The following is a 27,987-nucleotide window of genomic DNA, read 5'->3' as shown; positions in this document are numbered from 1 at the left end:
GGCAAAGCCTACATGTAGCTAGGCTATGCCTGTCCACTTCTCAAAAGAGAATAAGTTAGGACCTGGCTGTCACATTCTTTCTAACTTTCAGCATGTAAATCCTTTGCACGTCCACTAAATGTCTTTTTTGACATTCTAATATACTTTTTCACAGAAACGAATGAAATCTGGGACTAAATATGATAAATGATGGGCACATAGCAAACCAAGGTCATATTTAATCAACTGACATTAAAAAAAAAACATTTTTTATGAAATGTGCTTGATCCATGTATTATACTATATTACATGTAGTTGATATTATTTTGACATAAATTTCAAAAATTATGTAACTTCTAAGTAAGTTCTTGATTTTCAGAGTATTCAATGAAATGTCAAGGTCAGTGGAGAGAGAAAGAGACTTGAGAATCTACTACACACTATAATTATAACAGCTTTTGGCAGATTAATTAATGAGCTACAGTTGGCTTGGATTGCCCACTGACGGAACAATCATTTTCTGACGTACATTATACTTGTGTCCTTGCAGTGCTGTGCCTCATATTTAATGTTTATACTTTGCTACACAACCGAGAATCTTATGACACGTGTCAGCCTGTTTCAGATCCACGAGTTTTGATAAATTGTGTATACAGACAGTCCACCTTTGCTATTCAACTTCAATTGTAAATGTTGCTCAAAAGTTTAATCCAAATAATTTGAAATTTTTGAAGAGCTTTGTGTACATAAGAAGAATGCCATTATTGCATTTTCAAAAGTGTCAAAACCGAAACTTTCAAACATGGCAGATTTATTTTTTTTATAAAGGTTGAAATAGGAGTTTGATGGCCCCCGAAAAAAGAATGATGACTTAATGATGTAATGTTTGAAAAATGTTGATTTGTTCTGCAAGTTTTCCTCTTAACTAAAGCTTATGCGACAGTTCCTTTTCAATTAATTTTTTTTAATCAAGAAAGGACTTTCTTTATTATTAATAATTCATATTATTAAGGAGTCGTGATTTTGATTAATTATGATAGAATTTAGGTGAATAAATTTTGTTTATGTATTTATCTTTTCAGTAAATTACCAGTGTTTATTTTAACTGAATTAAAATGTGTATAATTTTAGTGGCAGCAAATATGGGCAAATATTTCACTCTCAGAGGTATATATACTTCAACTTAATATCTAAATGTGTGATATTTTTTTGGACAGCATGGATAATGGGGTGAGGAGTGGCGATATAACCATGACCTGGCATTCCATTTATCAAGACCTCATGTCTGCCGTCAGCGTGGTTCATGACAAAAACGTAAGTCTGAACAGGCAAAGATAGATAACTCTTGAGCACATTGTCTCTTGGTTGACTGGGAAAGAGAAAAAACTAATTCATGCACAGCATCGTTTCATTCAATAGAAGTTTTACTGAGTTTAAACAATTTGATCCTATGATTTTTATAGGGACCATTAAAAGGAGAGACAATGAAAAATTTGGAGAAGTATGTCATTAAAGATGAGAGATTGCCAATTCTCCTAGACAGGTAAAACAATTTAATACTCGACAGATTATCTGTAGAGTTAATGATGAGTGCATTCATTCACAATTGTAAATGTCTAGGAATTTATTGTTGTCTTTGTGTCCATCAAAGACAATTACATGTATAAATTTTAATTTAATATTAATGCCATGCAACTGTATCTCTACTTCTAGAAAGTAATAATAACAAATGGCTACAATATCTTGATCAAATTGAAGATATTGGATTCTATTTATTCATGTGTGAAATTCTTGTAATATATTTCGAAACAAAAAGGATGCATGCATGTGTTTCAGCATATTTTAAAGCTATGTTTTTTTCAAAATTCCAGAATGAGAGCACATGGTTCTAAAGTCTTCCTTGCAACGAACAGCGGATATCAATATAGTAATGTAAGCAAATCTCTCCGCATACCATGACAAGACAATACAATTTACACTGTCATTAAATACATGTATCTTATAATGAGCACTCATGTGTTCAAGTACTGTAAACCAACTTATAATTTGTGTGCAAGAAATATTTATGAGGTTGGCAAGAGCCTTGTCATCGCAAATACCGTATATCAGGTTTTTTCCGCGTCATGTTTTTTCTGCGAATCAGAGCCTAGAACGGTATATAAAATTTACGCGAATCAAATTTTCACTATTTCAAAATCACATTGTAAATATAATTCACGGTTGTTTAAACCTGTTAGGAAAGAGGGGAAAATTTTCTAAATTGTCTCTCTTTGTAATGAAAAATTCGGATAATGAATCCATTTGCACGTTTTCCTTAATGTGAAATAATTACTGATAATTAAATAGATCATGTACTGTTACATATACCAGTAACTCAGGTATAATTAGACATCAGTTTATGCAAGGAAAGCAACCGTTTTAATTAGCTTGTCAATGTATTATTGAATAAACAACGAGGCTTAAAAATCTATTATCTGGCGCTTGTCCTCCGATCCCGCAATTTCTACCTCTAACTAAATCAACTGAACACAGTTCACCGTTCTTTTACTTGCCTGTTTACTTTATCAGGAAAGAGAGAACTCTTTTACAAAAACAAAACTTTGTATCAAATTTACGCTGATTTATTTTCCATGAATCGGAAATCGTCGCCAATAAAGCGGAAATTGGATACACGCGGAAGAAACCTGATATACGGTATTTCTCGCTGCCAACTAGTCCTTGCTGAACGTTTGTATATATACTGTGGAATCATTAAAATTCGTGGGGGCCAATTTTTGTGGATTGCTTAAATTTTACAGGTTCGTGGGGACGTAATTTCATGTATTTTCATATACATACAAGAGGAATGTGACTTTATAGCTCTATTTTATTAATTCGTGGGGGATGTTAATTCGTGGATGAGAGGTACCCACGAATTCTACGAAAATTGAGCCACCACGAAATCGAATGATTCCACAGTAATAAGTAACAAAACAGGTGTGGATAAGGCAAGATTAAGAAAAATAATCTATGCAAACCAGTTTATTTCGGTAAATTGTGAAATAAAGTCATTGCGAATAAAAGTTGGTTTACAGTATATATATCACATTAATTTTGTTTTGGTCTCCAAGTACTGGTAAATGTGTACTTCAAACATATGCTAAGGTGTCTTTTTTGTTTGCAGAAAGTGATGTCCTACATGCTGAATGATGATAAGGTATTTATCTGTAATTTTCATGCAGCCAATTGTTAGAATATACCATTCAACTTCAAATTAGGCACAACAAAATGTTTCCAACAGGAAAAGTATGAGAATAAGCTTTCAAGAATCTTCACTTTATTTTTATGCCTTTCTTTCCTGTGTGTTTTAGCGTGACTGGACTTCCTATTTTGATTACATTGTTGTGGATGCCAAAAAGCCTTTGTTCTTTGAAGAAGGAACAATCCTACGCCAAGTTGACAAAGTTTGTACCTAAATTTATGAGATTTCCATGTTATGATTAAGGTTTTTAATTAACCTACTAGGAAAACTTTCTATCAAAAATAACATGTATAATGACATGATCACTGTTTTGTAGGAAACTGGTGCCTTAAAACTAGGAGCTCACACAGGCCCAATTCAATCTGGACAGATATATTCTGGAGGTAACTAGCTGATAAATGATTATATGAGATATTCCTACGAAAGGTAATATCTTGAAGTACAATCATCCTGTGACAAGGGAGACAACTCTCGCTGATGTAAATAACTGGTTCCTTTAATATGTTTTAAGCCATAGAGGGTAATTTCTTTAAAAATTTTACACTGTAAGGTATATGCCAAAAATTGTGTGCATTTGAATTGTGATTTAAATACTGTATATCTGGTAATTTTTTAGATGATCTAATTTTCTATTTTTTCATGATCTCTTTAAATTGCAAAATAGTACGCAGAAATTATATCATGTATTATTTTTAAAGAAACTTTTAAATTCGTAAAAATTACTGATGCAAATTAAAAATGCTACACATTTTTCCCATTTTCACAAATTTTGTGACACGTGTAAAATAACAGATATATTAGGTACTGGTATCGTTAGAGAATTTTGATTTGTCATAAGATATCAATTAAATCAAACGACTTCAATTACAGGTTCCATTAGTGTGTTTCATGAGCTGATGAAGATTTACGACCAGGAAGTGTTGTATGTTGGTGACCACATTTTTGGGGACATCTTAAAGACTAAAAAGGTGCGGGGTTGGCGTACGTTCCTGGTGGTGCCAGAACTGGCGCAAGAACTCTTTGTGTGGACCAAGAAAAAGACTTTGTTTGAGAGACTGGAGGATTTAGACATGCAGATTGGTGAAATGTACAGGTCAGTGGTAAAGAATGATTTTGTGTAGGGTGTCACATATATTCACTGTGTGGAGGTTATATATGGAAACATGTGTCAGAGTGCACATGTGTACAGAAAGTAAAGAATCTATTCAGGAATTGGAGTGATCCTATCGAAAGTTTACTAGTACCTGGGTACTCTTAACATAGAAAACCACATATATACCGGTACCTGGTATTTATGTTGTTCAGATACTTCATTAATTGATCTTCAAATGGTTTTAAACTATGAAGTTTTTTTACAGACACCTTGACAGTGAAAGTGAAACTAAGCCAGACATTAGCAACATCAACCGACTAATCAAGGTAAATGTGTACAGTATAAAGAGTTGCAATCCATTCACAAAATGAAATTGTTACAAAGCTCTATTTGCATTTTGTTTCGAATACATGTCTGTATGATTAATTAGCTTAATTTTGTAATCTTGAAAGGAAACAACTCATGAGATGGACATGGCATATGGAATTCTAGGAAGTGTCTTTAGAAGTGGTGAGAATTTGATGAAGAACAAAAAATTCCATTGTACAATTTTCAGTTGTTATGTACATGCAAGCACTTTAGTTTATACTGCTGTTCAGAACTTTTTTTCTTTGGTCACTAAGATGTCAGTTTACCTTAATGTACATGTATTTACAGGATCCCGTCACACATTCTTTGCCAGTCAGATTATGAGGTTTGCCGACCTTTATGCTGCCTCAGTTGACAATCTGCTCCACTACCCATTCTGCTATGTCTTCAGAGCTCCAAATATGCTGGTAAAGACTTTTAGAGCAGAAAATAAGAGAACTTTTTTATTAAATAGTGACAGCACCATGCATTCTTTAAATGTACCAATTTTCATGACACATTCCAAAACAGAAATGTTGTTGAAGATAGCAATGAAACCAAATTATAGAATTTAGATAAACTTCATTCACTAATTTTTTTTCAATTATTTTTCCAAGTCCTTTTTCTAATATCCTTATTTATAGAGTCCTTATTCATATTTAATTACAAGAACCATTTAGGCTTTAACACTTTAATCACATGTAGAATATTTAAAGATATAGCATACATGCTTGCTATTTTCTATTATATGAAAAGAATTCAGTAATGCTTCAATTTTGATAATATAACTTCAAAATTATTCTCTGAACATTTTTAGATGCCTCATGAGTCAACAGTGGACCATGAAGATACATTACATATAGAATCTCAGGGAATGGCCCTCAGGTCCAGGGATATGCGGGAGGATTCGCAGGAGGAACGCAGGAAAAGGCTGGAGCGGACTCACAGCATCGTCCCGAATCTGATCTGTCCGACACCTCGTCAGTTTACACAGTTAACGGAGGACGACAGCCCAGACGGCACCGATCCCAGTCTGTCAACGTCAAATCGAGACTAAAAACGCACGCCCATGTTCCTTTGAACCATGATATCTGACCTTTTTTTCTAAGCTTTGGTAATACACATGTACCTCTGTAGTGTGTCAGATTGACTCATTTAAAACTTATTCTATTTGATGATGGACCACCTTTTTTAGTTAGAATCCTCAGACATATTTCTTTTTTTTTGCTACATTTATTACAGTCCTCAGATCCTATACTTTGTGTATTAAATTTATTACTTGCTGCATTTGATCAAATATATACCGGTTTCATTATGTGCAAAATGGTCAAAATATAAAGTTGATGTGACTTTTTTATATTATGTCAATATATGTAGATATATAATTGTCTCCTTGTTTTTGTATGCCTACCTCACCACTTACAAAACTGCTGCCATTAGCCATGCTTTGTTGATTTTCATTGTTAAATTTGTTTAAGATGTTTTAATCTTTTTTGTTGGTAGGGGGGAGGAGGTGTTCATTATTAATGGGCAATTACTCTGTTATGTCATAAAAACAGCATTTATCTAGGCAAGCAAATTACAGGGGTTTATGTTTCAGGCCTTTTTTTTATTTTAAATAATTATTATGTGAATATTTTGTTTGCTTTGAATACTTGTTATGTGAATAATATTATGTCACCTATTTATACACATCTTGTTGTCTAAGATATGTTCTGAGGGTAGCAATTACATGGACTGGCATACTATTTGATACTATGAGAGTTTTGCACACAGAAGGTGAAAGATTGTTTATAATCCAGATGCTTTTGAGATTTTTGTTACAGACTGATTTTATAAAAATATTTTTAAGCTATGCATAATACTTGATGTACAAACTTGTACTATATATTACACTCAATTTCTTTAATGTCTCCATAAATGAAAGTCATACAATTTTTGGAGAGAGAAAAAGCCACGTTCAAGATCCAGAAAATTGTTCAATGTTGTCATGCATATATTGACAGATTGAGATTAAATCTAATCTTTTTATTTGTCATATTGAAATCCTGACCCTATTACATTATCTATGACTAAAAAACTCATTTAAAAAGTTTATACTGACCACTCAGCCTCCTGAAAGAAATTTTAAATTATTCCAAGATATTAAGGTTTACATTGCAAAAATCATTTTCATGATGATTTTGTTTACATTTATGAGTTTGAGGTTTTTGTTGAAAAAATTATATCAAAATACATATGTTTAATCAGAGTTCTAATTTTATACATATTTGTTGTCAAATGAGCTGCAAACCTTGTGCCATCCAGTTTATTAAGGTGAATATGTATTTAAACATATACTACTACATGTATATACAATTCCAAAATAATGAAATGTAAGCAAGAGGAACAACTGCAATATGTATCAAATACATTTAGAGTATTTCATGTTTTCTTGATTTTTTTTTCTACAAAATTTATGTTTAATAAAAATTCTAATTTTACACTAGGTTTACACCTGAATTGTTTTCTGTGGTAGCTTTATTTTACACAAGTTTTTTTTTTCTTAAATCAACCCTTCCCTTATAACATTCCTTTACTTTACTTTTCTTTTTCTGTCCATGTTTTTTTTTTTAAATGTTGTAATATCCCTTTATAATCTTAATTAGAGATTATGCTATTTTGATTGCTGATTAGATTAGTTGTTGCTCTGTAGAGACTTCCCTAAATTATACATGTATCTGAGCATTGTTATGAAGAACGGTGAAGAATCCAGTGTTAATTGTTACTTTTGAAAATTTTCTATCATTTTATTTTTGAAGAGACCACATAATTTAAGCGACAGGCACCTGATGTTGAACATTTTTATTTTTTATAATTAAAACCTTAATTATTTTTCTTTTTTAAAACTGCATATAGTTTATTTGAAAATCAATATATCTTTTGAATGCAAAAACTTAATTATTTTTCAACTAAATGATAACTTTTACCGGTATATATATATACAAAATACATGCATAAATGAGAACTTTCAACTAAATGATAACCTTTAGCAGTACATATATACAAAATACATGCATATATGAGAACATATTTATTTTTTTTTAAAATTTTACTGATTTTTATAGTTTAGAATTCTATTTAGTTAATATAGCCTCATCCCACTTAATTCTCCAAATGTTTAATATAAAAACAATATAAGAGTTATAAACTTTTTTAATGTACATGTAAAAATCTTAAACAAAGGGGTATATTTTGGATAAAGGAATTATCAAATTTTGTTTATATAGGAGCAAACAACAATGTTAACAATGTTAATTTAAATATCTGAGTGAACTACAAAAACATATTTGTTCATAATTTTGTTGTTTCTTTATATATTTATAAGTTATATATTTACAAGTAACAACGTACTTTTAGTGCAATACACGAAATATCAATAATACATATGATGTACTTACTTAATGTTGACACAAATAATTATTAAGGTCTTCCGTTTCCAACGGAAGACCTTTCTATTATTGTGCGGGAAAAATTATTTTTCTTTTTTTTTTTTTTCTTCCTAGACGCGAACTTTGAGGCTTCATATCTTGCTTATTTCTGAACGGTTTTTGCTCAAATTTTCAGGGCTAATGTACTTTACAAAACACTATCTTAAGCAATTCATAAAATTTAGAATTCCCCTTCCGTTAAAGAGTTATTCCCCTTTTAAAAATTTTTAGGGCCTTTTGTTTCCAGACAAAGGCTCTGAGACTATGATAGCAGGGAATGGGAATCCAACGAATTTGAATAACAGAGACATTGTAGTTGTGCACATCTGTTTTTGTTTTAAGATTACGTTTTTTATTTAGGAAAAGGTAGGGGATCAAAAAACAGGATTCAAAAAAGTGCGAAAATTTAGACATATTTTCCTTTATATCTTTTAAACGAAAAATATTTTGTTAAGACATGTAGAATAAAAGTTGTGCAAAATATAGAGGGCTTTCATTTGACACCAATAAAAAAGGGCTGGCCCCTTAAATTAAGGGCCAATGGCCCCTAAAAAATTTTGCTTAATAACTCAAAAACGGTTAGGATTTTGATATGGCTGTCGCTGGAAAAGTTGTTTGTTGGGATCTCATAAAGGTCGTTACAATGTTATTTTGTATGTGATTTGTGTAGTATGAGTGTAAAAAGCTTTACATGTTGACATGTACATGTTTTCATTTGACAAGTTAACGAAAGTCTTTGTGCGTACAACTGGCATAAAGTTGCCGCAGAAAGTATGCTGGTTTATACAGGAGGCATTAATTCATAAGAATTTTTGTTGTTGTTGGAGTATACGCTTTTCCTTTAGGAGTTAAAATTATTGTTGTTACGTTCTTGTAGTGCACAATCATTAAAAACGGCAATTGTAAAACAAAACATTCTTTTTCTTTTCTAGTAAACCACAAAATATGGAATTAAAAAACTCTATGCATTACATTTTAGTTATTAACTCCATGCATTTAAAATCTACCTTGAATCAGAGCTGCATGTGTGTGTGTACCATTACGTAAGCTCTCCCTTGCCCGCGGCCGAGAAAATCGGTTACCATGCTCGCGGCTGGACTACCTAGCGGTCAGCGGTTATCTAATACACGAGAGTTGCGTCTCTCATATATGAGTTTATGTAGCCGCGAACTCAAGAATTGTTTTAGTTTTGATTACACAAAATCTTTTGTGGATTAAACGATTGGATGTCAAGTAAGAAATAGTTCATTTAATTAATAAATTAAAGCAATGTCATTCTCTAAAGCAATAATAGACATAGATCAATTGTGGGGTTTAAGTTTAAAATATATAATTTCTATTTGATAGAGTAAGGTCATTATACTGCAAACTTTTCAAATCTTCCTTGGTTCTGAGCTGTGCGATTCTGTGCTTTGTACCTTTACGTAATCTATTCTTCGCCCACGGCCGAGGAGATCAGCCACGGATGCATTACCTAGCGGTAAGCGGTTATTTAATACACAAGATTCGCACACCGCGACTTACACTTACATGCATATGAACGTGTTTGAGTTAATATAGCCGTATATACAAGAACTGTTTTAATTTTATGTTATAAAAGTTTGTCCTACTTGTATATATATTTAATTAAATATTTGAGTGTAAATGAATATTAATGAACGATATTACTCCAAATCGGAAAAATCGTTAGAATAAACTAATGTTTCGTTTGTTTAAGTAAAGTACTTTAAAAACTGTACAATTAATGTTTTAAATCAACCCCCCCCCCCCCCCCCTCAAATATTAAACCTTTAAATGATGATCATCCCTCGCACATGGCTGAGGAGATCCGGCGCGAGTGGATAAGTGATCCGCCGTCGGTTCGTGTTCTTCTACATGTACCTTATGACGCGTTTATGTTTCATATTTTGCACGGACACAACTATATTTTATTATGTTTTCAACTATTATATTGGTTTAAGATGAAAAGATAAATTTATTTTACTTGTACAGTTGATTAAGCATTGGTGTATACGATAGCGTACAAGGTAGTTTAAAAATCAAATCAAATTATAATCAAAGTTCCATGTTACATGTTTGCGGTAGGTGCTAGCACGATAAAAGAATGTCCTGAGTTGAGGCATTCGATGATTATTTAAAAGAATATTCACATGAGTTTTAAACAACTTTAGATTAGATTCTATCGGTCACATATTAATCACTTCTGTAGTTTTTCTACATGTTCGTTTCATTATGGAAGCGAACTCATTGCTGCCCCCCCCCCCCCCCCCGCCCCCTCCTCCCGCCCCGCTGACAGGAGCTCGCGCTCTATTTTTTATTTTTTTTGGCGAAACGATATCAAGATCTGTCGAAAATCATTTTTGGTGGCTTCTTCTTATGTGTAACATTTTGTTTCACTTTCCCAACCGTTTGTTTATTCGGTCAGTCTGTGTTAATTCAATCGCCACGTGCGACCGAGAATCTTGTGTCGCTTCAGCGCACACAGCTCAGAACATATATAGCCCCGGGTCATCAGTTGTTATGTAATTGAGTAACAGTTGGAATGGTGCTTTTACTACATAAAATATAAATAAAAAATCATCCAGAAAAAATGTTACCGTAACTCAATAGTCAATACCAAAAATAAAAATCCGTATGATTACAAACTGAAATCGGTTTTTCAGTATTCGGCGGGATTTGATTTTTCTTCTAACATTAGTATTTTTATTGGTTTCAGAGAATACGATGTAAAAATACAAACAGGAAATAAATCTGATATTATTTACATTGATAATGTTGAAAAATATTTAAAATTAAATTAGTCACATTCGTTAGAAAACAATGTTATACAAACATCCGATAATTTTTTTCCTATGTCGTATCATTCGCGTAAATAAATATGTTCTGTACATATCCATGTACCTCAGAAAAAATTCAAATGATTAAACAAAAAAGAAAGTTGTAATTACTATTTCGGATTTTTTTCAAAGTAATTTAACATTGTATTGAAAAGAACAAGAAATAAAAATGATTTAAATTTTTGACTCAATCTTCGTATATATTACCGGCGCTCCTTACATGTATAACGGCGTACAGTGTATATAGATTATCATGATCTATTTGAATTAAGTTCCATTCGTAAAGATTCCCATAATAATTAATTGCATGACTGTGTACATTGTAGGCAAATCCCTGTGCGTTTATTACGTCTTGTTTTCCGTTAACAGTGGTTTAAGTAATTAAAATAATTACTTGTTAAAATATCTGTAATCGGGATTCCAAAGAACTTACTTCCCGCAATTCATAGAAATGATCAGTATGTTTTCTTTCTATGTTTAAATTTAATTTTGTTCAAATAATTAATAAATTTTCTATCATTTAAATTGTGTGCTTCATCAAATACTGATTCCAATTACCTTGAAGTCATTAATTTTTCCATTGGCTATTGACAAAAAAAGAGACGCTTGACCATCCAATGAAAACAAATACACAGAGTTTGATTGACAGGTTCAGCCAGGTGCAGGTCTCACCCGATGTCCGAGGTTATGTGTGTCGCGAGTGGTCTCAATAAGAGTTATCGATGTAAATAAATTAAAAAAGATACATGCTTATCAAAACATGCTCGTGTAAGTTAAAGTTGATTAAGGCTTGTTCCAACAGAAATCATATTTTGCTAACTGTATTTAATATTTTTTATGTATAGCGAATTTTAATATTGTACAGTCATTTTACCGGTAACGAATCAGTATGCGGTTTCTCGTGCATGCAACTATTATTATCGGAATTCCAAATGTTTTTATTTTTTGTTTAAATCGCGTTTCTTTGTCCTTCTAAACTGTATCAAACCCGAAAAAATAAAGGATGAATTACGGAGACAGTAATTTCAACACCCCCTCCAGTTTCCTAGTTTTGAATTCGTTTCCCAGTATCGAATTAAGCGCCCTTTATCACTTCTGACCGAATATTTTGAGGCGAATGAATTTCAAAAATATACTAGAGGTACATGTTAATGGACTTATAAATGAACAAGGAAAAACAATTGTGGGAATATGTCATTTAAACAAATTATATGATCGTTATTTTTATCATACCGTTTTCCGGTCAAATTGAAACTGGACTTGAACAGTTTTCATTTCCGTTACTTTATAATATTGAATTTTCATACAAACACTTTATAGTAGTAATTGATGATAAGTAGTTGCCATTTTCCTTTGTTTTTCCCGTATATCTATCAATTTTTGCAGCCAAATAATACTTCTGTCGCAATGAACCGTAACTAGGAAAACTACACGTGGTTCTATTTGAAGTCGTAATTTCATTCAAAGCTCCATTATTATTTGATATGATGTATTATCTTTTTAAATGAATTATATTTACTAATTATTCACTAAATAGGGATCAATAACAAACTTATTTTCATAGTTAGGCTTAATTGTTTTCACACTTTCGTTTTTTCTGCTTTGAACATCCGGCAGCCCATATCTGGGGCACATTTTTAATTTGTAAACAATTCGGTAAATAATCGTGCAAATGGCAAACACTGATATAATATTTATTTCTATTTTATAATCACCTAGCTAGAATTTTTTAAAACCTCAACTTTGTCTTCCACCAATAACTTTTCTAAAAATTATTCGATACTGGCAAATATTCGTTACCGGTAAAACTGTACCAGTACTGAAACATCGTATAAAACGTTATATATACATGTACTCTGTAACAAGTCGTCTTTTAATACATATACCTTTCTTTTGTTTGTTAAAAATAAATTCAATTTTGTAAAAAGATAAGTATATCATTTCTTCTAGATTTTTTTTTCATGAAAATACCTACAAGAGAGTTTTGCCAATCACAAGCAGTTTAAAGTACATGTAATGTAAAACACGGGCTCCATTTTGAAACAAATTGTCAGAGAGTTCCGAATGAAATCTGATAAACGTTTCACATGGTTCTCGCACGCTTTGCTCGAAACGATTTAAACGCATTGTCCGAAATTCTGCACGCTTTGTCCGAAACGCTAAACGGTTTACACGAAACGCTTCACGATTCACACGAAACGCTAAACGGTTAATACGAAACGTTTTTCGCACGTAAGTCGCACGCTTTTTTTGTTGTAGTAGTACGTTTCAGGGTCTGTAAATTTTGTCAGCACGCAACAATTCTAAATTGCACATTGTCTTCAAAAATTTACAAATATTTAAATAAAGAAGTTATCTTAGAGAAAAGGTTACGTGTTTTGTAAACGGGTTCGGTTTAAAATAAAAAAAAAAAACCACAATTCCTGACATGACACATGAGTACATACTGTTTATTACAATGCTTGCTACCCTCTGAAAATTTAACTCGCCATTAAATATCTCATTTTTTAAATAATGTTTGTTACGATTACATAAACTGTATGCGACAAATAGTTTTCCGAAAACATTTTCTTATTTTCTTTTTCAAAACACGTTTTATATGCAGGCTTTCAATCACAACACGTTTTTATAACAAAAGCAGAACTGAAAGTTTAGTAATTATAATCGTTTGACACCATATCACATATATTTTCAACTCGCAGCAACAACGGAAGACCTACTCGTGGCTTTGCCACGAGCTCTGCTCTAGTATTCTACCTATTATTGTTGCATTTCAGAATTTATGCTAACCTTACTATTTTGCAAGTTAATAAAATAAAATGTATGCATTTACTGCTTGAGTTATGTGTTGTCATGAAAGTAAATATTCTACCAACTGAATTTTTACTTCAACCAGAGACATAAATAACAATGTTGTTAATGTCTCTGCTCTATCGAAATATTTCTCGGAATATAAAATCAAATAATTTTTGCAACACGAAACATTTTACGTACGAATTGAAAGGAAGAGTAATCCCCCTTGAAATTCATATCCCAACATGCATCAAAATTACAGATATTTATAGCTGTTAGAAACCAAGCACCTTGAAAATGAAGTTAAAACGATTTTTGCTGCGATATTATCCGCCTGGTAAGTCATAATGACCGAGAGAGTTAATTCTTTATAGATTTTAACAAAATGAGTTCGTGAAGTCGAAAATCTTGGTGTTTTATTGATGTAATTTCAAAGTTGGAATCCGTCGCGATGAACGCTGTTGAATTATCATGGCTGAAGTGCACATGTCTGTATGGGTCGGCAGCGATTTTCACCTGTTTTACAATATTTTTCGTTCATTTGAGAGCAGATCGAGAAATTGAATATACATTAATATGATTATAACATATATATAAATAAAATTATGTCGTTTTTATAAAGACCTATGCATTCATTTTCATAATCTAAATTAAATGGGAATGAAATATTGAAAAGCAAAATCATTTGTTTCCCAAAAGTAACTCTGAAAAAAGCCCACCATTTTTGGAAATCCATACAAGTCATTCTTTGGTGGGTTTTTTTTTCTTGGGGGTAGGGCCTGGGGAGGCCAATTGTAAAAAAAATATGGATGTGTACTTTTAACCTGTATAAATCTCCATCTCACTACAAAATTATATGCATTTATTGAACAACAGGTTCAATCAGATTGAATATAATTATGATTATTTAATAATCATAATTCACACCTGATTGCACGCCTGAAACGCATGGCCGACATGAAGTGTTCCTTTAGGTGTTATTGGATTTTTCTGTAATTCTAATCTGTTTGTTAATAATGCATTGACCTGTTTTGATGTTGGTACTCTCATGGCTTGAGAAAAGTGCGTAAAACTTGATAATTTCATTGTGACCGAGTAACACTGCCAGGCAAGATGTATGTCCATACCAGTGAGACCTCTACAGTGAAATACTTTAAATTGTTAAGAGGTCTGTGGCTTATATAGGGGTTGAAGTGAAAGCGTTGCTGAAAGAGAAATATGACAAACAGTGCCTATTTACAAGCGGTGTTCATTTTTAAAACACCCCATTTTGAAGGAGACAAGGGTATATTGTTTTTTCCCTTGTGTGTTTGTCTGTCTGTTCCCAACAAATTGAAGTCGCATTTTTCTCAGCAACTAGTTATAGGTGCTTGAAATTTTAGCACACTCTTTATTTAGGTATGCCATATGGTGGGATTCATTTTTGTACCAATCAGACTTCAACTTCCATTTAAATGACGATTTCGTTTAATATTTTTAGCCTAAATTGTCTAACAAATTTTCGTCAAATATTTCTCAACAAACATTTGTCGCAGATGTTTGAAATCTAAACACTCTTTGCGTTGGCATGCCATATGGTGGGATTCATTTTTTTTTAACAAATTTGATGTCAACTGCTCGTCAAATGTCATCTTTGCTCAGTTCTTGCATCAGAGCTGGGGTATTACTATTGAGTATTGACTCACAGATATCTTGTTTGTTGAGACTTATTCTTTAAAAAAAACCTTAATCTTTATTTTTAGGTATCATACTAGAGTATGAACAGGGAGGAAACCTGAAAACGAAATCTATAGACCTATTGGATCTGAAAGTGGAGTAAGTTTCCATATTTATGATTATCTCTCTCAGAGTCTCTGAAATAGGTCATACATATGCCCTTTTCAAGCTTGAAGTGAGGTAATTACCAGATCAAATGCAGAGAAAAAATGCTAAATCAAATTACAGTGACTAAAATTAAAAATTGGGCAGCTCTTAATAAAGTAAAGATGTCTGTTATATTGATTCACGTGTTATGAAGTTTTGAATATAAGGGCTTTATTTGTCTCTGTAACAGAACTGATGTTGATGCTGTGGTTGATGAAATAGCAAGGAAGGAACCTCTAATTACAGCCTCCAAAACAGAACAAGTCAGGAAACTTGTACAAAGTAGGTGTTCACATAGTCAAAACAAGTCAGTTAAGTCACACAATATGTACAAAGTAGGTGTAGGCTTGATCAAGCAAGTTGGAAAACTTGTACAGAAGGTGCAGTCTCAGTGAAACAAATTTTTCAAAGATTATCTACATCTAGTGAAATAAGATGAGAAATTCATACCAATTATAGACAAATAAGTAAAAAGAATCTATTCATATAAAACAATTAAGTAAAGCTGTACACACATTATGATTTTTAAGTTGTACATGAGCAGAAAATGGTACAAAATTATAAAGATCATCATGATGGTTGTGTATTTCAGGATTGCAGGAGAAGTTAGCTCAAAAAGATGACCATCACTTCTACTTATTCAAGGTAATTATAATTTTACTATAAAATTCTTGGAAAGCATCAAATATGTTCACTTATCAATTTGCAGACAGTAACTTTAAAACTAATTTCTACTTTTCAGGTGCTAAGAGCCCACATATTACCACTCACCAATGTTGCATTTAATAAATCAGGATCAAGGTAAGGGAAAAAATTGGAACATTTCAGTTTTTCACCAATTTAAGTACAATTTAAACGATTTTGACATACAGCACCTTAATCATCAATACTAGGTATGTTTCTCTCACATTACAAGCATTGATATTCATGGGGGAGCTCATGCAATTTTCATTAATTACATGAATAGCCCTTGCCCTTGAATCAGCATTCCCAATTAAATAAGAAACACAGTTTTTATCAATATATATAGAAACAAATCCAGGAAATTACATCCCAGTCAACCTTAAAAAACTAGCCAACCTTTTAAATAATTCCACAATATTCATGGTTACTTGTATGAATTTTTCTCCACAGCTTCATCACAGGTAGCTATGACCGCACCTGTAAGGTGTGGGACACAGCGTCGGGGGAGGAGTTACACACGCTGGAGGGACATCGCAATGTGGTGTACGCCATAGCATTCAACAATCCATATGGGTAGGTTTTTCCAATTACAAGAAAAATAATTTTTGCAAATATATTTCTAATATATGTACTCATATACCGGCATTAAGATTTTTCAAAAAGGAGAGGCTGAAGGCGATTTTTCATCGCACCAATTATCAAAATTAGCCACTTTAAATTTCATTATTTGCAAAATACATGTAAACAATATGAAAATTGGAAATCATTGTAAAAGCCACATTCAGTGAGTAATTCATATCCTCACGAAAAATTTATATTGAAATTCAAATTTATACTGAAATTTAAAAGAAATGCTGTTTTGAAATTTTATCTTTATTTTTATTATACCCTGAGGTAGTCATTTCATCAGTTTATTCAAGTGAAGAGTTCATAAGTTCTAAAACATTGTTTTTCCATCCTTGATCGATATGAACGTTGCTTAAATTGTGTTAATATTTTACAGAGATAAAATTGCCACTGGTTCCTTTGACAAGACTTGTAAATTATGGAGCTCAGAGACGGGGAAATGTTACCACACATTTAGAGGACACTCTGCAGAAATTGTAAGTATATTAACATGCACATATGTAAGATTGTAAAGTAAGAACAAAGTAAAGTAAAATTGTGAAGTAAGAACAAAAATATTGCTGTTGATCATATGCTAATGTATGCACATGTTTTTAAAAAGTTGTAGTAATGCCCAAAATTTCTACCAGAACTCTGGTCTAATACTTTAAAATCCTTATATTTCGCGAGTGCTTAATTCTGCGATCCCGCTGTTTTGTATCAAATCGTGAGAATATAAAATCGCGAACGCGGAACGTTTATCATTTTTTCTTGTAGTTTTCAACTCTATGAAAAATAATGTCGAGATGTTAAATCTGCGAGGGGTGCTTCTCGCGATTTTACGTGGATGTTAATTCCTCACATTTAATTAGGAATCTACAGTATGTATGTTCTGTACATAAGCATCATCTTTGACCTGGTTTTTCTGTTTTATAGGTGTGTCTGAGTTTTAACCCCCAGAGTTCGGTGGTGGCCACAGGTAGCATGGACACCACCGCCAAGTTGTGGGACGTCCAGACCGGTCAGGAACTAGTCTCTCTCTCTGTAAGTATCTACCACTTTAGACTTTTTAATTTTCTCCACAGGATGTCTATTGTAAATGTGGCATACTCTTATTGACAGTGGACCAACTCATAACTTCTCCAGTATCTAAAATAGTTGAAGTTAGGTGGTAGAGGGATCCTGGTTTTCTTTTATCAATCTTGAGATAAAACTAACTGAGCAAAGGGGGATTTGGTTTGATTTTTAAATGGTTTGGTTTCCATTGAAAGAGAAAAGATAGATCCCATTGTGAATGAGATTGGTCATAATTGGTAGGCAACACAGCCATTGATGTTCTTTTTTTATGTATAGTTAGAAAAAACTAGTTTTAAGAGAACAAACAGACCATAAGGCACGAGACAAAAATGATTTATTTTCTTTCTTTTTTCTTTTTTAATACCGGTAATTTAGCCACAGGTTGGTAACAATAAAGTATGTGACACATTTGACACTGTCTTGATTTTGTCACAGTACTATGTAAAACATTGAGAAGTGGTGCATTTTGTTTGATTTGACTTGATCTCTCAAGTGTGTTTTATATATTTAATCTCACTTGTGTTGAGTACATTTACGAATGCTTATTTTAAGATATTCTAATCAAACGAAAGCCGTATAATACTAAAATGTATAAATACCACAAATGTCATAAATGGAGTTATTGTTGAAATCATGCAGTTCTCAGTCTATCATGATTTATATCCTGATTGATCAACATGTATCTGTATGGTATTGTTGTTGTTGTTGACAGGGGCATTCAGCAGAGATTATCTCCCTTTCCTTCAACTCCACTGGGACACAGCTGATTACTGGTTCCTTTGACCACACTGTGTCGGTGTGGGACATCAACTCCGGCAAGTAAGTCGGCCAGTTATCTTTTATGGTGCTCTTATATCCTCTATAAATTGTTCTTAGAAATTTGACATAAAGTTTTGTATTTTGTACTTCATTTACATTCATTCAAATTTCTGAAATGTTGAAAATTGTGTAAAAAAAAAAAAAAAAAAAAAGAATTATTGATTGAGATGATATAAGCTGAATGTTTTCAAGAAAAACCATATTCTTGTTTACATCTATGGACTTTGAAAGAGAAATAAAGATATGAATGAGGATTTTTTTTTTTTAGACGGATTCATTCGCTGATTGGACACAAAGCAGAGATCAGTAGCGCCCAGTTTAACTGGGACTGTTCATTGATTGCGACAGGGTCCATGGACAAGACCTGCAAAATCTGGGATCCACCCTCAGGTAAAAGCAAAATCTGGCTATAAATATCTGTTGACTTGTATTTCATGGAAATGACCAAATATAGCTTTGATGTAGTCTCTTAAGTCACCACTATTTGGTCTTTTCAAGGGGTTGATTCAGGATTGATATGATTATGATGTTATACAAAATCTAATTTTGATAAAATGTTGAAATATGAGTTACTAGCTATCATATTTTCAGACATTTTACATCATTGTTTGCTAAAGCTGCTGTGTTAATTTACAGAATGCTTGTTTATATAATAATGTGTGAAAATTTATGATTATTTTGTAAGGTTGCTATGACAGTTTATAACACACATGTATCGTTGTTTTATATAATTTCTGCTCTAATTTGCTGTTTTGATATAAAACTCACAATAACAATCTTTGTTTTAGGTCGCTGTATAGGTACTCTACGAGGGCATGATGATGAGGTTCTAGATGTGGCGTTTGACTACACAGGACAAATGCTGCTAACAGCTTCTGCGGACGGAACAGCTCGGTGCTACAACGCTGTCTCTCACAATCTCATCTCCAAGTTTGAGGGACATGAAGGGGAAATATCAAAGGTAAAAAATAAAAAGCAGTTCTCTGTTATCACATGGCATCTAAATATATATATGTACATTTTTCTATTGCCTCTTGATTTCTCATATTACCGGTAAAGATAATCCTGTTGTTGAAATCTTCATCAATCTTGTGACATATTGTAGATCACATTTAACCCCCAAGGAACCTCGGTGCTGACTGCTAGCTCTGACAAGACGGCTCGGCTGTGGGACCCTGAGAATGGGCGATGTAAACAGATTCTGGAGGGGCACACAGACGAAATCTTCAGCTGTGCATTCAATTATGAAGGCAACACAATAATTACCGGTGAGCAAAGCTTTTTCATTCTGGGATTTAGCTTGAATGTTGATCTTTTCAAATATCTTTTGTCTGTTTTTATCATGAAGCTGATAGTGAGTATACATGAGTTGTCTTTCCCTGGGCTCTTACCTGGATACCTGATTTATCTTTTCCAGGTAGTAAAGACAACACCTGTAGGATCTGGAGATGAGGCAGGTGTGAGGTGTGTCTGTGACGTACAGTATTATGGTGCCAGCGTTCGATGCTTCATCCAAGTCTGTCCCCCGCCCACAGCCAGAGGCAAGGAGGCATTAAACATTCTCACTGTTTGTTCTTCACATCCAACTCCTAGAGTTTGAGCATTATATTTAGGGTCTGAAGTTTCTGTTTTACATTCCACCGTCCGAAGTGCTTTGGTCGGGATAAATAGACGAAATATTATTTTTATTTAAGTCATGAGAATTACTTAGTTACCATGCAGTTTATACTTAATTTTTTTTACATTTACCAACTCGTCATTAATTTATTTATTGTTAATATATATGTTATGATATATACAATTTTACAGTTTAGAGTTTGCCGTCCAATTTGAATACAGGTATACCAAATGTGTGATTTTTTTTTCTGTTATATAACAAACATATTTTTACTTTTCTAAGGTGTTACTTTTGATTATCAAATTCATTTTCATGTCCATAGTTGGTTGTAAATACAAAAACTGAAAAATACAAATGAACATTTTTACCAATTGCTGAATGGACTGACACAACATAGTTTTATGATGCATTCCTTGATGATATACTATATACAGGGTTTTTTTTGCCCCTGTGAAATGTTTGCCCTTCTACACTTGCAAACAGTTTTGCCCTGTCTTCAATTCACCCAGACACAGTTGTGTTTAAAGAGAGATAATTTGAGACATTGAAATTCACCTAGTCTAAAATTTGTCCACTAACAACAAGGGCAAAAGGGTCGAAAATAAAACTGAGTCAAATTTCCCTGTATACAGTAATGAATCCTAGATGTCAATTATTTCAATGCAGTAAGTGTACTGTGAATTCAATGTATTTCTTTGATTCTATAAATCTTGATTGTAAAATCCAAATCTCTATCTACGTCCTGTGAATGATGACCTTGACATTACATAGTAAAGTCCAAGGCCATAACCATGGTAATGATCTCTTTTATTGTTTTCAGCATTATGTCCTTTTTTTGTTATTTTTTTTTAAACCTATCTTTCAATACAGATTAAAAATGGTGTTTGTTGTATATGTAAATAAAAATTACAAGTGTTCTATGTAAATATTAGGAATGTTGGTGAAATACCATACAGACAAAAAGTTTTACATAATAAGCATGATTTAATTTTTATAAATTGAATAGATATTGATCAAGTAAAACAATGATAGAATGATCACTGATTGGCAGAAATTTTTTTCACCTGACACTGTTGATAAATTAAACTCTGTATTTGAGTTAAGTATTGCACCTCAATTGACACTTTTAGGGACTGCACAATATATTCAAATACGAATAATGAGTGAAATGGGTATTTCAAGCACTGTTGTACTTAATTTAATTGTATTAATTGTATTGTACATGAATGAAGAATTTTAATTATGTATGGAAAGTTAAGCAAAGTTTGAAGGAATGTTTGAGAATGGAGTGAGTTGGAAGGATTGTTGCAATTGTGCTGGTAAAACATGTATTCGGTATCCACTTTACACAACTTATATTATGAAACACACACACACACACGTGCATATACATACAAATACCACTGAGTGAGTTGGAAGGATTGTTGCAATTGTGCTGGTAAAACATGTATTCGGTATCCACTTTACACAACTTATATTATGAAACACACACACACACACACGTGCATATACATACAAATACCACTGGGTTTATTTTGATAAAATGTAACATGTCTTAGCAATTCAGAGAAACTGTTATGGGAAAACAAAAAATGGTGTATTAGAATTCTAGATGTAGAGAAATTATCCAAAAGTTTTAAATTCAATGTTGACATGCTTTGATGATAATTTGATGATTCATTATTTTACCAAGTGTTGTTATTTGTAATGTATGAAAGCTTGCTTTTAAGAAGTGTGTAGTAACTTAATGTGAAGAAGGTTTGTTTAAGAGTTTGCCTATTTGCCTTCAGTTTGCATATTCATATTGGTTTATTGGTTTTTGCCAGTGCAATTTTTTGTTCAAAACATTCCATTTAAATGCAAATAAAGATGTGAAATATGTTTTCAGACATTCTTCTATTTTTGTATATGTCTGCAAAATGTGGAACATTAGTGTAATAATTGCAATAAGGGGATTACACCTGCAAGGAGCTATTGCTCAGTAATTAATCTTGGTGTTTGGTCCTAAAAGTATTATTATACAATAGGCATTTGTACTTGAACACAATTTATAAATATTATATTCTATATGTTTATATTACAAGACCAAAATAAGAAAATATAACAAAACAAGAGGCCCGTGGGCCACATCGTTCACTTGAACAACAGTCAGTTCCTTGTAGCATTCTATTTTGTAGCATATGCTATTTCCATTTTAAAACTTTGAACCCCTTTCTGGGGCCCCAGTATTAGTCAATGGTCTGGTTGGCTTAACAATTTAGAATCTATACTATTTTAGGATTCTTGCATAGTTACCTCACAAACTGCAACATTGTAGTTTTCGAGAAGAAATTTTTAAAACACTTTTCCATATAATTATATTTCTGTGTTATACTTTGAACCCCACTTTGGGGCCCAGTATTAGTCCGGTGGTAACAGCTTAATTAATGTAGAATTACATGTACATTACATTACTAGTATTTAAGGATACTTTCAAAGTAATCTCAGATATTGAAACACTGTAGTTCTCCAGAAGAAGACTTTTAAACATTATTCCTCTATATGTCTATGTTAAACTGGGTTCCCATTTAGAATCTACACTATTTAAGGACGCTTACTAAGTAATCTGAAAAATTGAAGCATTGTGGTTCACGAGAAGATTTTTTAAATTTTTCCTTTTATGTTAAACTTTGAAACCCTCTTGGGACCACAGTATTAGTCAGGGGGTCACGATTCCACCAGTAGCCATAGATGCTTGCATAGTAATCCCACAAACTGTTGCACTGTAGTTCTTGAGAAGAAGATTGTCAAACATTGTCCCTATATATTTCAATATTAACGTTGAGGCCTCTGTATTAGTCTGGGGGTCACGGCTTCCACAATTTAAATCTTAACAAATTGAGAATGTTTGAATAATAATCTCAGAAACTGTAGCATTGTAGTTCTTGACTAGAAGATTATCAAACACTTTTCCTATATACTTCTAAGTTAAACTTTTATCCCCTTCTGGGGCCCCAGTGTTGGTCCGGGGGTCACGATTTTCACAAGAGCCAAGGATAAATTAATAGTAATATCCCAAACTGTTGTATTGTAGTTCGTGAGAAGATTTTTAAACATGTTTCCTATATATGCTAAACTGAATCCCGCATGGGGCCCCAGCAATGGTCGGGGTCACGGTTTTTACAATTTAGAATCTTCACTATTTATAAAAGCTTTTTTGTAAATATTGGCATTTCTGATGCAGTGGTTTTTTGACCTTTACTCACTCTTTCGCGATTATCTCCCGTTCGAAAAAAAAGTTTCGCCCTTATTTTAACAATTTAGAATTCCCTTCCAATAAGAATTAATGCTTTGTACCAAGTTCGGTTAAATTTGGCCCAATGGTTTTAGAGAAGAAGTCAAAAATGTGAAAAGTTTAAAGACGGACAGACGGACGACGGACAACAGATGATCAGAAAAGCTCACTTAAACCTTCGATTCAGGTGAGCTAAAAATTTATTAAACAGTAATATTTTACAGTTTGATCAACAGATTTATTATTCGATTCATCTTCCCTTGTTTTAAGATTGAAAATCATCGGATTCGGGACCAAAGTTAATGATTAGGTCTTTGCAATATTGATGCTAGTTAAATATTAAAAGACTGATAGATTTTCTGGCTTTTTTGTGTCCATCTCTTTGATAAAAATAGAATAAGCACAGTTCTATGTAAAAAGTAATAAAATGAAAAGTTTGTGGGGCGTGACGGTAAATTTAAAATCCCAAACTGTCTCCATATATTATTTTACGCGAACAAATTAAAAAAAAAATTGTTATTGGTTTTCAATGAAGCGGTAATATTTTTTTTTCATATTATCCAATTTATTTTCTGTGTGCCAACAAGGATACCTGTAGGTGTGTAATTCCAATAGTGCGATTTTTTAGGAAGAAGGAAGACTATTAAAATTGATGGGGTAGAAGAAAAACTTGAAACTTTTCCAAAACTGCAGCTTTTTATTTGACACGCCGCGTACTCCTATAGACAATCAATACTTGGCGACATCACACATAGTGGAAGGCAACACCGGGAAATGTGAAGGCGAGAAATCCCGCCTCATGTCCACTTAAAAATCTTTGTGAACAGCTATGGAGATGTTAGCATTTGTTGGGATATTTCTGTCCTTATTGAGTGAACCGACAGGTAAAGTGTATTTCATCCATTTTTGTCACCGATTTTATGCTCCATATCAATTATAAAGTGATGTTGAAAAATAGTGAACTTTAAAAACAGTCTCAAAACGGATTTGGCTGTAAACCCATTTTCTGTAGTGAAATCAACCAATATATGGATATTCTAAATGATGGAAGGGAAACACGATTTAGGTTTTGTTTTTAATTTTGAAAGACAAAGCAAATTTAAATCGGGTCATGGATTCAGAAACCATCCATTTCCTCACATGATCTTGATATATTATTATAGGTTAAACCGTTATATAGTTGTAAACTCCAGCAGGAAATCAATGAATGTAGGTTTCTTTTGACAAGGAGAGAGGATGGCAATTGTCTTCGAAAAAATTCATCTCAGCTGTAACGTTGTACATATGTAAAAATCTGCCTTCCAATTTCCTTTCTATCATTTTTGGATCTATGAACAATGAATCAGGGCTACGCTTTCGTAATCGGAGACAAGTTGGAAGGTGTTCACTTTATTATCTATCGATTACATACCCGCAATGAATTGAAAACGCCAATTATCTGTGAAGCATGACTATTTCCACACAAATGCATTGTCAATTAATACTTTCTCTCTACACTTTCATCAGAATATTCAAAGCATTATCATTTGATCTAAAGATGCACCAATTAAATGGACCCAACTCCCTTTAATATTTACCCGTAATACATATAATGTTATATAAATAATTTAACACCAAGTCCAGGAAAGTATTTGTTTTAATTGCTTTACTGGGCGGGATGTTGAATTATTCATAATTCCTATTGTATTCTTTGAACATTGAAATAATTGCTTTACATGAATTTTGCTGAATTTCATTTGAATTGGTTTCAGTGGTGGAGGCCCAAGGTGGGTACGAATGTCCGAGATTCATCTACAAACAAGACGCTTACGGATTTATATACAAACTACGGACCTATATCCAATGTGAACACGGCTGTTGCGGGCCACACGGGGACTTCTGTTGCACCCCCTCCACAGAAAAACCCACCCCCAAAGACAAGTAAGGGTCTTGCAATATGTACATAATAATGTATACTGTCACCATTCCGCCCCACCCCTATCAAACAGTCAGAACGAATGCGTGGATAGACCTATAAAGCACTGATATCCCTCTTGCATCATTTAGGGATCTATGATAATGATGATGATTGATGAAGATTGATTTTTGATGTTCGATTGATTGGTCAAATTGTTATGCTTCAGGCACGGTTTTATCAATTGGCGAAACTAGTATTACTTATTCTCCCTTTTATATTAAACCTGAAAGTGTCGTTGATTAAACTTACATATATTGACGAATGGGACAGACATAAAATAATATGATCACGTAGATAGGTTCGGTTACCAGTAATTTGGGATGAAGCCAAAAAAAATTATACCTGTGTTGGTGTATGAACGTAATGACTCGTAACAAACATGCACCTGTACGGATATGTAGATCGTTTCAATTTTCTAAGTGGATGGGTTATATATGCAACAAGTGGAGGGCCAATCGCCATGCACTTGTTTTCTTAAACTTTTAAAGAAAAAAACTGGAAGGGTTAGCCCCCACCCCTCCCCCCCCCCCCGCCTCCGCCTCCCCGCTACGTGTCTACATGCATAAATATGTCTACACAGTGGCAGCGTGTACCTTGGACTACTGTATATAGATAGAATGTACATGTAATTATTATAAAAAGCTCATATTTTCAAGTGAACTGGTCAGCCCTTCCCTGTTGCTAAGTGCATGCATTTATAATTCTGAGTATCGGTATCAAGGCTTAATACATGTATAGCCGTTGTTTTTACTGCTTACAGTGGCGGGCTGTTCCTGGGGGTAGCGGCAGGGACCCTGGTGGCCGTTGTAGTCATCATCTCCATCACGTGCTGCTGTATCAGCAAGTACAACAAGAAGAAGGTGACGGTGGGGGTTCACCCAGGCTCCAGACTGGACCAGCATCGCTCCCACATACTGACAGGTAAATAAAGACCAACAGAATAGTGAGACGTTCTGTGAAAGACACGGGTGGTGGTGGTGGTGGTGGTGGGGGGGGGTGATCACTAGATACTTAATATATGCAATGTAGCATAATTTTCGCTTCGTGTCATTTTCACATATTTATACGAATTTGCCCAACCAAATACAAATTCGCCGTGACACAGGAAGGATTTAAGAGATAATTCAATACCACATCAAGTTAGCTCTGTTTTAAAGATATTGCATATATATGACAATAAGGGCACATGCGGCAAAAACAAAACGATGTCTAAACAATTATGGGAATACTGAACAAAAATGACAAATAATAGACGCTTAGAGTTTGAAATTACGGTAACTTTATTTGGATACATTTTTAAACATTTTTCGATGTTAATTTAGTTCAAAACCTTGATGAGAGAGCGATGTCCCCTCCACCAGCATATCAACCGAACGCGCCAACAACCTCGACATCGATAGCACCACGTGACACCTCCGTCAGATACACCCGGAGCAGCGGAAAACCTTTCACCTCTACCTGAAATCGAATGTTAACCACTAAGTATAACCGCACAGCTTTTACGATAAGTTAAAGCTTCTTTTCAAGAACATATTTTAATGGTCTTGGTATTCTTCATATATGCAATATACGTATAACCCCAAATTAATTATTCCGAATTAACGAGGCATTGTTTTGTATTTGTGATACATCTGCATCATTGTAGTTCGATAGACTTTTGACAACCCGTTTTGTACTTGAATGTATGATGACTAACAAAAGATGATTGCTGAAACGAAAGCGGTCTTTTCACTTCGATGTCCATTATTGTACATAATTTTACTTACTAAAAAGAGTGATTTTATGATTATATCTTATTAATCAAATCTATATAAGAAGCACAAGTTAGCTATTTGAAGCACGGAATCTTGTTTTAGATCTAGAAGATGAAGAGAATGTAGGTGTATATATCTTTGTAATTCTGTGGCTCTTTTATTGTCTTTAGTAGAACCACGTGATACCGGTATCACTTGATTTATTCATATACATTAATTTTATCAAATTATATTCAATTTGTTCGGGATAATTTGATCTTACTGTATACATGTAGCCTTTGTAGATGAAATCAACTGTATATTACTGTTATTAAGATCTGATTTGTCAATCTATAAGCATTAGATTATTAAATATCAAATTTTCTGTTCTATTGCGTCTCTTCAGTTTAAAACACCATGCAATTATTTTCATAATCTGAAGATATATGTGTTGTTGATCAAAAGGTTACATGTATGGGGGTATGATATAAATTCTAAAATTACCTCGTGGAAGTTAATATAAGATTTTTAACATGACGTTTTTATCAGTTGAGTTGCATTTATTTACGCTAAATAATCTTATTGGCGCAAAAAT

The 27,987-nt window shown here is 33.1% G+C and overlaps 1 protein-coding gene and 1 pseudogene across 4 annotated transcripts in view; both read left to right on the top strand.

Moving 5' to 3' along the window:
* The window catches only part of LOC128181358 (cytosolic purine 5'-nucleotidase-like), a 47,430-nt gene extending 37,630 nt beyond the window's left edge, over window positions 1–9,800 (top strand). For 3 of the 4 annotated variants that reach the window (XM_052849732.1, XM_052849730.1, XM_052849731.1), the window contains 11 exons: window positions 1,197–1,293; window positions 1,443–1,522; window positions 1,851–1,911; window positions 3,143–3,175; window positions 3,330–3,422; window positions 3,537–3,603; window positions 4,091–4,313; window positions 4,579–4,639; window positions 4,766–4,823; window positions 4,971–5,089; window positions 5,479–9,800. In XM_052849732.1, coding sequence (XP_052705692.1) covers window positions 1,197–1,293; window positions 1,443–1,522; window positions 1,851–1,911; window positions 3,143–3,175; window positions 3,330–3,422; window positions 3,537–3,603; window positions 4,091–4,313; window positions 4,579–4,639; window positions 4,766–4,823; window positions 4,971–5,089; window positions 5,479–5,718 — 1,132 coding nt within the window. In that variant the 3' untranslated portion in view covers window positions 5,719–9,800. Of the gene's footprint in view, window positions 1–358; window positions 380–1,196; window positions 1,294–1,442; window positions 1,523–1,850; window positions 1,912–3,142; window positions 3,176–3,329; window positions 3,423–3,536; window positions 3,604–4,090; window positions 4,314–4,578; window positions 4,640–4,765; window positions 4,824–4,970; window positions 5,090–5,478 lie in introns of all 4 variants that reach the window. The other variant, XM_052849728.1, reaches the window with a different exon arrangement.
* A 4,201-nt stretch (window positions 9,801–14,001) lies between these two features.
* Window positions 14,002–27,633, top strand: LOC128180959 (dynein assembly factor with WDR repeat domains 1-like; annotated as a pseudogene).
* The last annotated feature ends 354 nt before the right edge of the window (window positions 27,634–27,987 follow it).

This window comes from Crassostrea angulata, chromosome 4 (genome assembly GCF_025612915.1).
Source record: "Crassostrea angulata isolate pt1a10 chromosome 4, ASM2561291v2, whole genome shotgun sequence".
NCBI lineage: Eukaryota > Metazoa > Mollusca > Bivalvia > Ostreida > Ostreidae > Magallana > Magallana angulata.
Note: the sequence above shows the minus strand (reverse complement) of the source record. Positions and strands in the feature narration are given on the sequence as shown.